The 18515-nt window shown below is 39.6% G+C and overlaps 1 protein-coding gene across 6 annotated transcripts in view; it reads right to left on the bottom strand.

The window, feature by feature from the left end:
- CDK6 (cyclin dependent kinase 6) overlaps positions 1 to 18515 on the bottom strand; it is a 126758-nt gene that overhangs the window by 22725 nt on the left and 85518 nt on the right. For all 6 annotated transcript variants that reach the window (XR_001553064.1, XM_015853531.2, XM_015853533.1 and 3 more), the window contains one exon: positions 16852 to 16961. Coding sequence is in view for 5 of the 6 variants with exons in the window: in XM_015853531.2 (XP_015709017.1) it covers positions 16852 to 16961 (110 nt within the window). In the remaining variant the exon portion in view is untranslated. The remainder of the gene's footprint in view (positions 1 to 16851; positions 16962 to 18515) is intronic.

Raw genomic sequence — 18515 nt, forward strand, 5'->3', positions numbered from 1 at the left:
CAATGCAGTGACACCCTCAAGATAAATGAGGTTTAACTGTACACTGACCACATTACTTCTAGACTTTATTTTCAGCCCGTGGTCCACAAAGCAAAGGCTGTCTGTAACTCGTTGTAAGAAAGTCAGTGTTTTCATAAAGACTGAAATTAAAGGTATTGATAAACACTGCTCTAACACATACTGCTGTGCAGACAAGGGAAAAAAGAGTAACTATAAAACTGCATGCACTGAGGCACAGGAAAACACTTCTTCAAGTTTCTTGGCTGATAGTTCGAACCAATTAGTGACATCCAGATCGGAAGATGTTTTCTAATTTTTTACATTGAGTGATTAAGCTACAGGTAAAATGGGTACATGGAAGAAAGCTCACATAAAGAAAAATGGTGCTGAAGAGTGAAGAAGAACAGTCAGGAAACTCTCTTTATAACCAAAATATAACGGAGCCAATAAGACAATTCCAGTATTGCCAATACAATTGCCTCTACGGCTGGACACGGAACTGGAAATGTAAGAAGTAACTTCCAAGGTAGCTATCTATCTGGACACCATCTGCTTCTCCATTTGCACAGTTTAGAAGTGGGGAATCCAATCACCTTCCTTGTTACCACAGAAAGCAGTAAGGATCATCTCTTGCTTGAACATGCTCAATATTCTTGGTGAAAAGTCTGTATACTGGCAACCCAGATAAACTCACTGAAATCATTAAAGAACTCTCTAAAATTAAATGAGCATAATGCTCTTTGGGCAAGTAATGCTTAGCTGGTCTGATTGAAAAGGTAGCAAGCAGAAGAGATGGGAGAAAGAGCGGCAATTTCAGAACAGGTTGCTGGTGCGTGAAGGCATCAGAGAGACAAGATGAGGAACCTGGTAACAGAAAACCCACAGTGTAAAGAAAAATACAAAGGGAAAGATCACAGCAGCAGCTCATGAAAGCGGTATGGGAAATTTTAGAAGTCAATGAGGCTGCAGTAGTTAAGTTTAGGAGCTCGCATGCCTTGAGCAGCAAGGTGACGGGGAAGAAACTAAAAAAGCTAAAGCCGAGAAACATTTGCCAAGGAATCCTGCATCGTGCCATGGGAAACCTGCCAAGCTACATAGTCTGTGACTCAGAGATATATTTAAATGATGTTGTTGTTGTTTTTTTTTCTTTCTTTTTTTTTTTTTTTTCATGTTACAAAATGTGAATAGCTGGCAAATATTTTTTTCAGATTCTTGGTTACTTGTTATGATGAAAATATTTTCATTTTTAGAATTATAAACAAGACCTCAAACTAGAATGATGAGATGACTAGAAATAACATGATCTGGACTGTCCTGTGGAAACCTTTATTTAAGAGGGATTATTTCCGAGCTGATTCACTCTCCTTCCCACCACTGGTTCTCTTTGGTAGATCTTCTGGACAAGTCTATACTGCAGGCATGAACAGTGAGACTAAAGCAAGATACAAGGAAAATACATATATCAGTCTTTAAAGATGACGGCCCTTGACCATTCTGAGAGGTAGCAGGAATATGGTGCAGTATAAAAGGCCACAGCGGACAACACTGCCTGCTCTGGACAGCTACCTGCTTCCAGTCACAAGTGACGTGCCTCAGTTACTTCATGTGGAGCATGAACACATCTTCTTTTTCATATAAGAAAGGTGATGTGGATACAGATTAGGATTGAAAAAAAAACCTCTTCAGCTAGAATCTGACAGAAAATGGGTCAGAGATCTTCAATTTTTCATTTTATTTGCCAAAATTTTTTACTCAAACTCTATTGTTCTTCAAGTAGGACAGTACCACCATTGGGGTTGAATCATATTAAACTACTATCAGAAACAGATTTAGTGCATCAAAATAACAGTAATCTGTTTTTTCTGAAGTTTCTCATGAACTTTTTGAGTGTTACTCCATAGGCAGTGACAGATAAAGGAAAACAGGTAGCTTCTGGAAAACTGCTGCAATCTTCCAGTGCTGTGGTGTGTTGAATTTGTACCCTATTGTTATTTAAAATGAAGCCAATGAATACTAAAAATAAAGATAATATCTCACCCTCAAATGCACATGCAGCCTATTTCCTAAGAAATGGAGAAAGCAAAGTGCTTTCTGAGCTGCCTGTCAGCCAGCAAGGGAAAAACTCATCCCAGGGAACCTGCAGGACTCTGCTCTCATACAGGTCTAAAGGTGCAAGCCAAAGGTGGTGTCCAAAAGGAAGCAGAAAGGTAAAAGAGGAAAATATTTGGAGTGATTCTCTGGACAGCACTCTAAAAAGATTTGTAGTCATTCTGGCAATTCACTTTGGGGTTAAGGTCGCTAATAAGATCAACATTCCCTGGTGAGGATTTTCATTATGAAAAGTTTGCACTGCTTTGCTGCAATGGTTGCATTACTTGGGTAAGCTGGACTCTGGGAGCATTTTTACAGGCTGGCACATGGTAAGAACCAGAACTGTAAAGAACTTCAGTCACAAGAAATTTACAGATGGACACATGTTCCCTCTGAATGTATAACTGAAAGGGAGACATTAGTAATAGGGAAACCAAGCAGAGGCGGTGTGTACAGCTTTATGACAGTCTACTGTATACACTCAGTTGTTGATTAAAATACAGCAAAGAGAAAGGAGCAAGATCTTAAAACAAAATATAATTATTTTCAAAGCTTCATTAGGAACTGGGCAAAGGAAGCTTAACATCTGCTGTAACTTTCAGTGTAAGCATTGTGTTACAAGGTCCCAGTTGGCCTTGGAGCAGAATGGAGGGCCTTGTCCCCAACCACTGCACGAAATGGGAGTTTCACCACAGACATCAGTGACTGCAGGATCAGGCTAAGTATGTTTTGGTTTCACAGCATCTTACAAGGAAAAACTATAAGTATTTCAACAGAAGGATATAACATTCCTGATTAAAAAATACCCAAAAAGCAAGGTGAGTGCAGATATTATCTTCAACCATGATATGCTCTAACATGGGCAGATTTCATCTATTCCTGAGCAGAACCGCGTCAAAGTTCATCAGATAATACTTTATTTTTTCAATGGAAAAGCCTTGGTAGGTGAAACGTCCTTCACTTATTCCCTAAGCACACACGTCACAATGCTTTTATCTGCGGACATTTTGCTTCTCTTGAAGATTTGTAGGTTCATTCCACCAGTGTTTATAGGGCTGTTATCTCAGCTCAGTGAGCATGATATAACAGCGGCATTTTGAACTCCCAACTAATGAAGTAAGTTCCAGAGATCCATATGCAACTGACCTCAGAGTAAGGGAAAGGAATAAATGCATGGCCTCTGCATCGAGTGCAGAAAGGAGCATTCCTCTTGTTTATTCTGGCAGTTCTACCAGCAATAGGATTTAACCATTTGTGTGTTAAACACACACCCCACCACTGTTTGGAGTTAAATTACCTCTATCTTTTCGATCAGCTGTTTTAGGTTTAATCGTATAACTAAACAGCAGGCTACTGTATCTTTATAGCATCCAGAAAGATCTACTGGTATGACAAACACAGTTCAATCATGCTTTTCCTGTACACATTTAGTGTTCTGTACTCTCTTCTCACATAAGCAATGGTGCCAACTGCTAAGCAGAATGCTACGCAATAGCAATGTGTGCGTGCAGAGCTCTGGGCAATACTCATTTCCACAGGTCTGTGCCTGTGAACAAATTTGCCCATATTTTCCTTGAGGAGATCTCAGTCCTCCTTCCAGAGTGATTTTCCACCACCTCTTTCATTGAGTCCATAATTCACTCCTCACTTAAAAATCCAGCAGACAGCATTCCAAAGTGGCACAATTTAGTCAGAGTGTCATGGTGCTCTTTAATGCTGTATTTTAAAGAAGTATTTTTAAAACGTCTATTTTGCAGCCAAGGACCTACCCCCAAGGCAAGCAGTAAGTTTAAGTCTGTTCCTGGTCTCCATCAATTATACCAATGAAAAAAAAACCAACAGTGTTCTACATGAAATTCTACATGAATTTCTTTATCCTGTATGAAATTTCATCGTGAAAATCTAATCAAATCAGAATTGCCAGAGATATTAATCTTGTATAGTTTCACGAGTTTCAGTCAATGTTCAGATGATTCTGGAAAGTTTGGCTGTTGGCATTTTCTGCATTTACTAATCTAAAAGCATCTTTTAAAATGGACTTTGCTGACTGCCTCTAACACTGGAATTAGTTTTAATCGAGGGGTTATGTAATAGATTTTAAAGTCTGAGGCCCTAATTAAAATACAATTCCTGTTACACAATCTGAAAATATTTTCAGATTACTTTCCCAGTAAACCTTTAAACTGAACGATTTTGCACCATTAGGTCAATTTCTTATGCAATAAACTCTTTGTGACCACATATCTGTCATTGTTGTCATTCCTGTATCAGCTGAACTTCTTTCCACAAGTAACTGTTCCATAAGGGAGACTAACTCCTACCTACCCTTGATTCTTTTTTACTCAGGAGAAGGAAGGTGATGCAAGAGGGGCAGCTGTATCACACGTGCTGGTTCATTCAGTCTGCCCAAAGATACTCAGCCCATTCACATCCAAGTACGTCTTCCCAGCCTTGTCAGGGCTTTACTTCTTTCTCAATAAAGCTATAAAAAGAGTTTCATAGGCCTTTAGATAAAAGAAATTATGCTTCTAAATAAGTTACATAAAATGATGAAAAAGGACGCTGGCAGAAGCAATGCTTTAGTCCCATGACTATGAGTTACACAAAGAATGTACATCTACTTGACTTTTTTTTTTTTAATTCTCAAGCTGGGAAGTGTAAGCTGGAAAAGCAAATATCCAACTATAAGCAGCAGGAAAAAGTCTGAAAGACAAAATTCTTGCTGACACTTGTAGCAGCGCAGTGGCAGAGGTGATGTAGTGAGGTAACAAAGGCTGTGCACTGGCACTCTCTGAGGCTTAAGCATTGTGATCCATTAGATATCCTATTTCCATTTTTGAAGGGAAACATCAATGCTTGACATAACTTGAGAACGTGAAATTCTCAATACTGAATAACATCAAAGAATAAAAGACTTTTTCCCTGGGAAAGCACGACAAGCTCAGAGAGTGATCCCTTGGGCTTTTTTCTCCAACTGGGCTGGAGCTGCTCCTGTGTGGCACCCAGTACATGTTTTGATCTACAATCACTTTTGTTGCCCCCATATTAGGTGTTAATGGCACCTGTTGCACTAAGCCTTTCTAATTTTTCAGATAATCCTGAAACATCAGAAGGACTCCCTCCCCAACCCTCCCCCCCACATCTCTCATCACCTTCAGGTGTAATAAAACACTCTGCCAGAAAAGAATCTCTGAAAGGGGATTACAACCCTTCAGGCCAGGAAGTGAGGGAAAACACTTCTAGCCCCGAGCAGTACACTACCAACATGAGCAGAGGTGAAATTTCAACTTCAAATTTGTTCTCCAGCTCCAAAGACTGAGAGTCAAAAGACATGAAAGTGGATTAAAAGGATGGTGTGAAAGAAATACTTTAATTTTTAGCAGCTGTTCTGGCTTACAGTGAATTAATAAACACCTGCTGAAAAACTTGAGATAAGCATTAAAGTTAGTAAGTATGTATAGCAACCATGCAAGGAAAACTGATATGATTCTCAGTGCCAATTAAACTAAATATAATTTTGTCCTAAATAATACTTTATAGTGTACTGTTAACTCCATTACTCATGCTGGAGAAACTAAGAGATCTACGTTCACTGGCTCATGAGAGTGCATGGTAATCCAGGGTCACCTATGGAGAGCTCTGCTGTTGCTTATGCTGTTCATCTATTGGTCATTTCATACAAAAGCTTTCTTTCCCACTTGAATCCAAACCTAGTTAGAGAAAACTAATTTCTTTCATAAAAGAGAAAAAGCACAAATGTTCTACCAAGGGATGACACTGCTTAGATGCCACCCTCCCCACTGCAGCTGTAGCATTTACACTAAAGCATTACACTGTTTGTTTCAAAGCTTCCCAGGTTATTCAGCACTTTTATGTTCTCTACTAGTTCCCCACAATCCATTTCTAAAAAGTAATTTATTATAAAAATATTGGGAATTGCTGAAAACACTGAAAAAAAAAAGGTGATGGAAGCCTGGAGAAGAATTTTAACTCTATCTGAAGAACCCCAGATTTGCTCAAGATTCAAAAACCAGAATCCTCTTCTGCATATGTGCATATGCATATAACCAAGCCAAAGCTTCCTTCCATGGTAAACCGTGCTTCCTATACAGATGTGGCTGAGAGTTTACCAGGAATAGAAAGATTACCAAGTTATCTGGGGCCTCTTTAAACTGCACTTTCTCTTTCCAGCCAAAAATCCTCATCATCAAACTCTTGAAAGATGTGGAGCCAAAACAGATAGGAAGCAAGAATGCCTGCTTTTCTCTTTGGACTTTGTACATACACTCTACCATTGCTAATGGTCTGATGCAATTTAGAGTGTCTTCATTCTCATAGCAGCTAAATATGATTCTTCACTGCTAATTAGGCTTAGTTTAACAGCTACAGATAGCACCATTACTGACAAATCTCATGCTATGTGTACTACTTTAGATACTGAACGCTTGCAGTCCTATTATTTGGACATAATGAGCACTTTAAAAATCATTCTGTTGTATAGATTGTTTTGTGTGCTGTACTGACATAATAACAAAACCTGCTTCATGGACATAATCTAATAAAAATGATCTGATAATTTGCGATAGTTGGCAAATTCTGTATGATATAGCTGACTAAGTCATTTATCTTTGGGTAACTCATTTGGACTCGGTCAGAATCAATAGTAACTGAATCTTTGTGCCAATTTATTCTAGCCCAGTAGAATAAATCGGTGGAAATGAAGTAATCCCTTGGATGAAACTCCCATTTGACAAATATCTGTTTTCCAAAAGCACTTGTTATTGTTAAACCTGTATAAGCTGCAAAAGAAGCTGTGGAGAATGTTTGAGCAGAAGAAGAAATAAAGCATCAGAGATTCTCTTAGAGTTGCTTCTGGACAATATGCATTCCGGACATCTATAAAAGGAATTGCAGCATGCAGCCAGCACTAAGGGACAACCAAGCATGCCAGATCTTGACACTAAGAGCTCTTGACTTGATGAATCCTGCCGCTTTCTCTAGCAATCACTGTACCATGGTGGCTGAATCTTTCATGGACTCATTTATACATGGCCGGTGTACGAGCAAGTTGAGCAGATTACACAGGCAAACATGATGGCACTGCTGCAAGTGCCATGCAGACAAAAAGAAGCAAGGAAACAACATACTCATATCACAAGGAGAACTGTGGCTTCAAAAGAAGACACGACAGGAACTAGTATGAGCTGTATCCTGCTATGCCCCTTCTCTGTTTTTCAGTACCCAGCAAATAACACAGCCTTGACAACTAATGGTGGAGATGGCTCTGGCCGCCTGTGGATGCCATGTGTGCTGCCCCAGGATGTGCTGCAGAGCCTGCGTCCACCTCCCTCCCCAGATCAGGGCTCTGTCTAGGTCTCTGCCATTCTCAGCTGCGGCCTGCAGACTCAGACCCGCTGCAAGTAAGTCCTCTGCATGGTCTGTCCTCCATGATGCAAGTAAGCACTTCCATGGTTGCCATTCCCTTGGAAAAATGGTTTTCCAGAAATCTAAATATCACGCTTCCTCTTGCTTTCTTTTGACATTTAGAGCTCTCCTCTCACAGCCTATTATTACTTGGTACAAAAATAGTACAAAGTTTCATAAAGCTGTTGTGTTTTGTGCTCTTTTCTGGATAGTCAAATAGAGCAAATTGAATAAATCTGCTCAGATCAAAATTTCTGACTGGACATTCAATTTGGAACAAGTCCACACTTGGGAACTTAGCAGTGTGAGCCGCACTTAACATCTAACCTTCTCTCCCCTTCTCCAGCACACACCAGTGTTCAGGAAAGTCTCCTGTACACCCACTTGGACTTGAAATACCTTTCTGTAGCCATTTTCTTATGAAAGAGAAAAGTAAATAAAAACAATATTTAATTCTATTATGAGACAAACAAAAGTACACAGAGCTTCCCCCAGCCAAATTCTAGGCAAAAAGCAAAGCCTCTTACAGCCAAGTTCCTGGAGAGGAAAGCTGCGTGAAAGAGCCAGGAGACCCTTTCAAAAGCAAAGTCTTTGAGCTGCACACAACTGGTTGTCCCTCCCTGGGGCCAAGAGGAAGGAGCACTCGAATGCTGCTCTGTGCCTCTCCTCTTCCATGGCTGCAGCCACCTGCAGCTGGGGATGTCATCTGGATGTCACCTGTGGGCTGCTCTGCCTTATCCTAGGAATGACCTCATCTTTGAGATACCCCGTTGTGTGTGAGGTGCTGCACCTTGGCACTGGTGGGCAGCTGTGCCTGGCACAGCACTGCTTGGGGGGCAGCCAGGCGATCCTGCCGCCAGCCTTACTTCCAAATGCAAACTGCATTTTCCAAATAAAAACTACATTACAAATCCCATTACAAATGCCATGATGGTAACACCAAGGACTTTAAAACATCTACATGGTGGCTGACATGTTGTGGTCTTTTTCCTAGCCACGAGGCCTTTTCCTCTGACCTCTGATCAGTCTAACTTGGATTGTCGCAGACCAGAATATCAGCCCTCTAAGGAATGAGAGCTGTTTCTTAAGGATGCCACATTCAGGAGGATGTCAGAGGAGTGCTGTGCCACCTGTATGTGCAGAAGCTGCAGAAGCTTTCCAGTAGGGCAGCTCGGTGAGCAGGGCTTGGGCCTGCAGCACCTGCTCCTGGCTGTAGCCCGGCCTCCACCTGAGCTAACGGTCAGGTTACCCTTGGTCAGCCAGCACAGCTGCTGCAGGTCTTCTTGCCCCGACTTCAAGGTTCCCTTCTGTTTTTTGTCATGGGTAGTGAGACAGTTTTTGGTTTCTATGGTTTACCAACGGTTTCCCTTACCAACAGATCTATTCCTCTGACTGAAAGCCTGGCACAGCTGGAAGCTAGGAGGAAAACCACAAGTGAATGGCCTGGTACTCACTCACCACTCATCACCAACCACAGGCTGATGCAGTTGCTGGATTTGACTAACGGCTATCAATCAGCCCAACTGTAGACACTTAGAAAGATATCGGCTAGAAAGGGCTTGGGGGAAAATGTGAGCTGAAAAACAGCAAGGTATTTTATTTTTAATGGGGGTGATGTTGTCTTGGAAACTCATATGTATTTTGTACTCGACAATTAGAAGCATTATTCTGACTGTTTGCCCTTCACTCCATTAACGTGCATTTGTCCTCTGCCCAAAGCCAAGGGGAGTTCTGCCATGGAGTTAGGATTAAAGAGAAAACAATCCCGCTTATCAGAAAACTGCAATAACACGAGCAAGTACATTCTTCTGCCTTCCTTTGTTAGCAAAGTCTGAAGCAAAATGCCGTTGTTGTTCTATCAGATCACTAAGGTCTCTAAGCTAAATTGTGGCTTGAGTCCATTCAATTTAATAAATGCTCAAAAAAAAACCCAACTCTTTAATAGGCTGGCCACCTATCTGGGGAGGGAGAAAAAAATCCAATTTTATTAGGTCTGGTTTGGAAAAACCATCAGCCTCCCACATGCCCATGTGCACATGAATGGCAGAAGAATAAAGGAGGAAAAATGCAAAGCGCAGAATTTTCAGTGCTGACAAGATCTTTCCAAGGAACGAACCTTCTCCCTGTATAGCTGGTCTGGATTGTGGTGAACTTTAATGACACTTGCGACTTAAATCATTCTTATAACAAAACAAGCTAATTTCCAAAAAAGGCAAAAACAAACTCAAGCCAGTACTGTGAAGTACCTTGGTTCAGAGACTGCAAATCAAGTTGTGTAGCTTTTACGGTTCTAAGCTGCAACATCCACCTTTGCTTACTAAAATAATAACCAAGGAAAAATAAAGGGAAAAAAGAAAAAGAAAAAGAAAAAGAAAAAGAAAAAGAAAAAGAAAAAGAAAAAGAAAAAGAAAAAGAAAAAGAAAAAGAAAAAGAAAAAGAAAAAGGAGTTGTTTGAATTTTACTCCTACCCCAATCTAACTGTGAGCAAGCAGACAAGTGGATGATTACACTTTCAAGCTCTTGGTGCATTAGATACGTTGGTTTAAGGTCCACTGGAAAACAGCAGATAATACGATTGCGAAGCCTGTGTTTCAAATTGCTGCATGATAAAGTGAACAGTTATTCCTCAAAAAACAAATGTAAGAAGTCAGTCCGTTTATAGGTAAGCCCTGAGTTACAAACAGTATTCAGAGCCGCACTTAACTCATGCTTTTTGCCTACTGTGTCGGCTTTGTTATTTTTTCCCTTCTAATATCCATTTTTTAAAAATCTTTCTCATGAATTTCTTTTCTGATCCATAAGCATACACTTAAAAACAGCGAGGGCTAAATCATCAGGAATGCTGAAGTACAGAAAAATAACTGACAAAGAATTAAATGGTCTTCACAAGTCTTTCTATTGCAGAACTGCTACATAAATTTCTCTCTTTTCAGGCTTTTTTCACAGTGTTATTGTTATATAGAAGGGCAAATCAAAACTGAAGCCATCACTACCGCCAGTCAGCATTAACTTTCTCCTGTGTTCAAGGTGATCAGGACTTCACCTGTAATATCCATACACACTGGGAGATGTTAAAACCCCACTTTGGATGACAACTCCCAAGACTGTACAGAACAATTCTTAATAAAGATCACTGCAAAAGCAAATATGGTTTTTCAAAACAGAAACCCTGTTGATTTTTCCCCCCATTTCCTATCCTACAGAAAGCATACTAAGGTGATCCATTGATTCCAATTTGAGGGAGTTTCCCTAATGGTGTGCTATGTCAAGATGCTGCTCCTGTCCACATCACATTATCTCCAGTTACATCTTTGCCTGCACTGATACACTTGAGCTGTGGCAGGAGTACCTACCCCATACAAGCTCTGTGTTAAGTGGCATAGTATTCTGTTGCTACTGTTTCACTATATAACACTTCACTGTTGATCACAGGCTTTTAACAAATCAACCTGCTCCCCTGATGCCTTGAATCTGGAACAGTATTAATGATTTTTTTAAAGTAAGTGATGACATTCTGTTACTTAATTTGAAGTGGGTGACTCCAAACAAATCCTCTGCTCAGGCGTGCATTTGTAAATGTACACATTCGCTGTCTCTTCCTCTATGCAAAGGAATTTTCCTTTTCTGTATTCTATTTCTATATTCTATTCCATAAATAGAATCCTCTATTCAAAGACAAAGCAACTAATCATAAGGAGTGATTAATCCAGCCATTGTCTGGGTTAGAGTCCCATAGATGCAAAATCCAAGCAGTTCTCAGCAATGGCAGGATTTCTATGAACCACCTTCCCCAAGCTCACTGTCTTCTCTGCTCCTTTTTCCAGACAAACAACATGCTTTGGCACCTCAGAACCTGTGGTTTTACTGTTGAACATCTGTCAACAGACATATACCTGTTTTTTCAAAGTGCAACCTTAAAGGACTGCATCTGCAAGAGATTAACACCTATAGGTACAGCTAATTCAGACCAAATGAGGGCATGATGAAAATGATGCTAGTTAGAACAGCCTGAAGTATGAGCCAGACTGCAGATCTCTCTTCAGAGTTAAAAGCCACCTGCCCCATTCAAAGCACTGGAGAACCTGGAAACTCTGTTATGAGTTATCACTTAGTTATCCTCTGGTACAAAAGCAAGAACATGTACCTCCTCCTCTGGACTAGGAAATGCATACAGGAATCACAGTGTGACAGCCTGGTTTTCTTTGAAATTACATATTATTTGGTGATACTTTGGCCAAAAGATATCAGTGATCATACTAACAAAACAAATTCTTTCAAGTTTAGCTTGAACATCTTTTACTTCTGCAGTCTCACTGTGAATTCCAGTCTCATCTGTTCAACTGACCGCTTATATCTCCCACGCTGCAGCCTTTATTTTGAATGAAAGTCTCCCAGTCCCCAGGAGCTACCTATCAGGGTTTATTTCACAGAGAAGACAACAGAAAGCTTGTACAGGATCAGTGCAAGAAGCACAAAGCATGGAACCGAGGAAAACTCTAAGCAGTCTGCCAGTTTGCAGCACCTTCTTGCAGAGGGATTTCTCCAGCTGAGTTCTTAAGTGCTGTACTTATACACATTAACAGAGATTAGCTCTTCCACATTTTGTGCCATTCTGTCCCACTAAATTGTTTTCAGAGGGGTTACAATCCTCTTTGAAGTCTGGGTTAATTTCAACAATAATTTCATTGAAGCCAAGACTCTACCACGTGATCCAGCTAAAAGAGTTATTCTTTTCAGTCAGTCATAGAAGTTTAAACTCCCCTTTCCAGCCTCAGTTTTTGGAGACAACTCAAAAACAGGTGTTCTGGTTGGCTATTTCTCTTCTGAAACCACACAACCACATTTATTTCACACTCTAATTGGACACATTCATACTATTAAAAGATGACTTAAACACTTATTTCTGGGAATAAGAACTTGTCCTATTGTAGCTGTTTTAGTAGAGTTACACATCTCTTATCCACTGACACAATCTTCAAACATAGTTGGCAATGCAATGACTGTCCCACATTTATTAGGCACTGGTGGAGTATGCTGAAAAAAGAGAGAACTGCTAAAAGCATTATTTAATATTTAAAACCGAATAAATAATAATGCCATGCTATTTGTGCCAGTATTGTGGCTTAAGAAATTCTGGGCCTGATGATCTTACCAATAGTAGGTTGATGAAAACACCATGGAGCTGGTACATGAACGGTCTCAGTACGATGTCCATGTGAATGGAATTAATTTCCCCCATGGCTGGGTCAAACTAGGGAACTGAGATAATACTGTTTAGTTTTGGTTTGGAGAGGTGGTGAAAGATTTCTGGGAGAGGAGTGTCTTTTAAGGTTTGAGTCTGAATTGATACCTGTAATATTACTGAAGACTGCATGTGCATTCAGAACACTGCTCTCAGATGCATGACTTCTTCGGCCTGACTGGGCTATGAATATGACACAAGCTACTGAAACCTAATGGGTTTTTCTGATGATTTTTAGGTACATTTACTACAAATAAAGGAAAATGTGGTTTCTCAGTATTATAGTTACATTTGTCTAACTGGAATTGTTACAGAGATATCTGGTTCATTTATCCTGCATATACACCCACTAACTAGTCTGTGCAGGACTGAAATCGTATCGGAATGTCCTTTTGAAGACCAGGTCCGTATGAATAACTAAGAACTAAGAGATGAAAGACTTTTTCTCAAGACTACCTGCTCAGAAGAGAGTCCGACTCCAGTGATCCTTGCTTTCTCTCATAGATTGTTTCACCCAGATTCAGATTTCAGTCTTCTTCCCTTCTCCTCTCACACTCACTCACCTTGATTAAGTACTGCCTAATCCAAGCAAGAAGAGAGGCAGCCCTTTCCTCACCTAAACCACTGGTCATGGCTTCCACTTTGGAGCTGCCCTCAGTCCTTGAGCCAGCTGAGCTTCATGCGTCCAGACAGAAGTGAGGGTCTACTCCCAAACTTGCCTTACTCCTTAATGAACTGTCCATATTGGTGTGAAAGTTTTTTTATAATTAATCATTGTTAGTTTTTTTTAACCTAAATATATTACCTGGTCACGTTTTGTAGAAACAAGATTAATGCAAACAGCTCAATATTCTCTGAGCTGAGACAAGATGTGCAGATTGCCAGTCTGTCTTCCCAATATGTGAAAGGATGCCCTATGCCATTATGCCCATCAAACTTTCTTGCTTTATCTATGAAAGATTCTGTGATACTGAAGCAACCAAAAGCATACTACACAATTTTCTTTACTGGTCATTATTATCAATGGACCTCAGCTTTTAAATCAAAAAAAGGAGCTACTGTGACAAATGCATTTACATTTTTGTCAATGAAGGACAGTCCATCCAAATATGGCCATAAATGTTGGAAATCTACTTGACTAGACACGAGATTAAAAACCTGAAACTACTCTATAAGGAAATCTGAAAGTAATGCCCAGTATGCCCAGTATTGCCAATATATGCCCAATCTTCATGCCCACAAACCCCGATGGGCTGATATGATACTAGGTACGCAATGAGGAGCAGAAGCCAACAAATCTGCTCTGTAATGAAAATGTGTAGGTTTTAAGTATAGCTATGATGTAATACAAGCCTCTGATTCCAGGACTTTAGTCCTCAGCTGAGAACCATTTGGTTAGTTGTATCAGCCATGATGAGGGATATGTTCAAACTTATTCTCTGTGTTAGACATCTATTTATTTGTGTGTATGAACTCCAGTATCTGCTTTTATGTGTCTTGTATCTATTTTTTTTTTAAGATTTTTAAAAAAAATTTATGTGTGTGTGTGAGTCTCAAACTGCTTTGAATTAAGAGTGGTTTAAAATAAATAAAGTGCTTTCCACTTTGAAACATGGCATTTTATAATATAGCAATGCTGAACCATTAATACAGAGCTCACCTCTCTCCCACGTCCGTCCAAGCCTACAGAACCCTGGCTCTGCCTGTAACTACCTACCAAACTGTATTATAGTAAATTTTAGTAAAAAAGCATCTGCACTTTTGAATGTTTGCTTGGCATAAAGAGAATTCGGATGCATTTTGTGATGCTTTATTTATTATGGTGTTTTATTTCCAACTCTGTGATAGGAAAAGACCAAGAAGAGTCTCAGTATATTTCTTAAAAAAGCTTTAAAATCTTTCAAAGAAGGACAATAGAGCAGGGAAAGAAGGAATCAAGAACCCAGTAAGAAAATAAAAAGTTGTTTTAATGTCAAACCAACACGTACTTCTAAGCCTTAGCTACACCGTCATACCTTATCCTGTAAGCACCAGTGCAAATGCAGATGGGTGATTACCCAAGGGAACTACCATTTTCCAGAAATAGCTGTTCCATTTATTTCATATTTTGGAAGCAATCCATGAAGTTTGCAAAATTTCACAGTTTATTGCTACCAGGGTCACAGTAACACGGGCTTTCTTTTGCAATCCATGAAGAAAATCAGAAAGACAATATATATCATACAGGGAGTGTTGCAACACCAAGCCATGGAGATAGCACTCAGTGCTGGTCATTACAGCTTTATGGCAATGAGGTTTTAGGTTAGTATTCCAAATCATGCTTGTGTACTGAAGTCTGTGGAAGTCATATTGTTTCCAGTGAAACAACATAGTACATACAGACTTGGCAGATGTCGAACTTCTACAGTTTTTGACAGTCTCCCAAATTTAGGACTGGAAATGTCAGACTGACCCTGCACTTGGCAGGAATAATAGAAGTTCTGGTTTTATCAAACTGTGCTTGAAGTAAGATCACGTTTCCATTACAAAAAAAGATCTCTGATTTTGTAATATTAATGTAATATTTGCATTTGTAAACCAACAGAAAATTCAACAGTCCTTAATTAAATTTACTGTGTTGTACTTTGGGATTTGGAGTCAGGGAGGCTTTGGGAGTCATACATCACAAAAATGATATTCAATTGGTGGTGCCTGCACATGGCAATATTTTTCATCTGCCAGAATACCACAAATTTAATGAGAAAAAAATGAGAGCTTTGAGGAAAGTAATAAAGTTCTGTGTTCATTTGTTTGTCCTGTATCGCTTCTATCACCAACGCTAAAAACAGAGCTGTTGACTCTTCTACTTTTATCAGAAAAAAATATCAATGGCTTAATGCCATCATGAACCTGGCAGTGAATGAGATAAGACTGAATTTTTTGAAGTTTGCAATGGAGGGCTTAATTGACCCTCCTAAAATCCACATTCTTTTTTTCTCTCATCTTCTGACTTCATTTCTGAGTCAGACACAGAGAGGGTGGAGTGTACTAATTCTACCCAGGCCATTTGACCAGGCAAGAAGCCCAAGAAAAATGATTTTTCCATACACTAACATTAATAAATAGTGGGATCCCAAAGTTCTTTTGCAAGACTCCAACTTGCATTTTGAACTTCACACTATAAATTCATCTCAATTCTCTGCTTTTAAGTAGCTGTTTCTCAAGGCCCTTGTAGTATGGCTTTGTCTTTTAAAATGGATTGATTTTGGTTTTAAACCTCTCACTGTTATCATTTTCTTTTATGTTTTCTTTATGTAAATTCTTTGATTTCACAGCATAGGTGTATCAAAATTATACATAGAGTTTCTCTATGGAGATCACGCAGACTTTTTGCAGTAGCTCAATGGATACGCATGTATTTGGGTTAATATTGAAACAGGCATATCCTGCTGAGGTCCTTGTTCCTCTCCACACCCTACATACTCTCAATTTCAGTGTACTTCCACAGGGACATCTCTTGCATTCACAAATCAACTCAATCTAGCTGCAGTAGTTCTGATTGTTACTTTAACTGAATCAGCCAATCTTTAATCTTTTTTTCTTTTCAACCTGCATTTAACTGTCTCTGTTCCCCTGCGTCGTGGCAGAACAGCTTTTTCTTACCTCTGTTTCCAGAAATCATCTTTACAACAACTTCCAAGATCTCAGATATGCCAAATGAGGACCATGAGCAAACAACTGATGGTCTAATGCACAAACACCAGAGCAAGAAGACTCTGGTGAATGCTGGGCCCCTCTAGAATACAGCTTTACTCAAAATGATCAACAGTCCCCCTAGCTCATACTTATCTGCATTTGGATTCAGGTGTAACAGAAATACAATGCTTGTATACACTTCACCAAGAGCTCAAGGTGACTCCTACCAAAAGACTCCAAAATGGTGAAAAGTATGACTTTGCAATGGATGCTTATGTTCTGTGCTGTACATGAAGCTTCCTATCAGTGCTGCCAGTCCTTTCCAACACTAACGTGACCCAAGGTATCGTGCCAGAAATTACTGCACATCTTTTAAATTAAATAATAATAATAATAATAAATAAAGTAGAATTTCTTACTTTCGACGGAACATTTCTGCAAATATGCAACCAACACTCCAAAGATCAACTGGCGTTGCATAGCTGGACTGAAGCAAAACTTCAGGAGCTCTATACCACAAAGTAACAACCTGTAAAACAAAAAAGAAGATAAGTTACGGCAGCCATAGCTGTACAACTACAACCTCAGAAACATTTCTCTACACAGATTCAATTTAGCTTCAACCAAACCGCAAAGCCTCACAGATTCAGGCAAACTTATTTGATCAGTGCACAGAAAAGTGTCTTGCATGGAGAATCTACAAATGGGTAAGCTGCAATAACAGTGTATCAGGTGGTACCGCTTCTCCAGAACAGAGCAGATCAACAGTACAACAAAAGGGTAATATCACAGTTAAGCATTGGTGTGATGCTACAATATCCCAGTACACTGTCAGAATAGCTCTTTGAACCTTACGTAACTTACAGACCCCAAATATTTTCCAGTGGATGTTCAGATTCCTTGTAGAGCAAACATTAGACTGTTGATCAAGGGCTGCTTTTCTTAAACACTATTAGACTTCCTGGGTGTCATCACCCACGTGCCAAACTGGAAGCCAGAAAGTTAAAGAATCCTATGAGTTTACCTGTGAGATAAATCAGAACCTGTAGCCCATGTTTATCCTAAGCTCTTCATAGTTCAGCTGGTACTTTTTTGCAAAAGGAATGGCGTTAATGGAGCTGGACTGACCAACTTGGGTAAATGTGTCCTACCTGTCTCAAAAGTTCTTTCTTCATGTTGAACTGAAGGCATTTATTATTTTAGCATATGGATACACATTAATTTTAAACCTCCCCAAATCTACCCACTACAAAAGGCATTCAGTGCCATCCACTGTGGTGTCCCTGGACACCAAGATCCTTATGTTGCCTTTGTTTCCACCCAAGCAGCACAGCACTGGGATCCTTGGCAGGTTCCTGACCTTCAGCTCTGTGACTGTCTCTGTCCATGTGCCATGGGTTACAGCAGCACTAACTTCTCCCATAATTAATTCCTGAACAACATAGTCTTTTCCAGGGACATATGCCATGTAAAGTGCCTGCTTTCAGGCCACTGGTCACACTGCAATGTGTTGTGGAGACACAGCTGGAATTTCACTGGCCCAGCTCCACTGATGGAGTTTGATGAGTCCTGCACATTGGACCCACAACAGAGATGAGATAGTTTATGTTTACTCCTTTACTTCTCACAAACCAACCAAATACAGATGAGGTTGACTGTATCTTCAGTATATTTACAGAAGAACACAAAGAGCTTCCTTAGAGTCTTGAGTGAGCTAAAATATAACCTCAGAGCCACAGGAGTACCCTTATAATACATCAGGATTGCCAGCTAAATGGCAATATGTTCTCAGTGTGTGCTGTAATTTAAATTTCTGTCAATATTAACTTGTGGACCAGAAGGGCATCAAAAATAAGTCGTTTCTTTCTCCAGGTAACACAAAGGTGAGTGTTGGGAAATGCAGTGTTAAGGGAAGTGTGACAAAGCAAAAAAAAAGAAAGAAAAAAAGACTTGAAAAGAATGAAGTGTATAGATAACACAAAAATAACTTCAAAATTACATTAACTGGTATGAATTTCAAAACCAGTACAAAGAAATATATAACAAGAGATCTTTTTTTTTTTCCCCAATGATAACCATATAA

This window comes from Coturnix japonica, chromosome 2 (assembly GCF_001577835.2).
Source record: "Coturnix japonica isolate 7356 chromosome 2, Coturnix japonica 2.1, whole genome shotgun sequence".
Classification (NCBI taxonomy): Eukaryota; Metazoa; Chordata; class Aves; order Galliformes; family Phasianidae; genus Coturnix; species Coturnix japonica.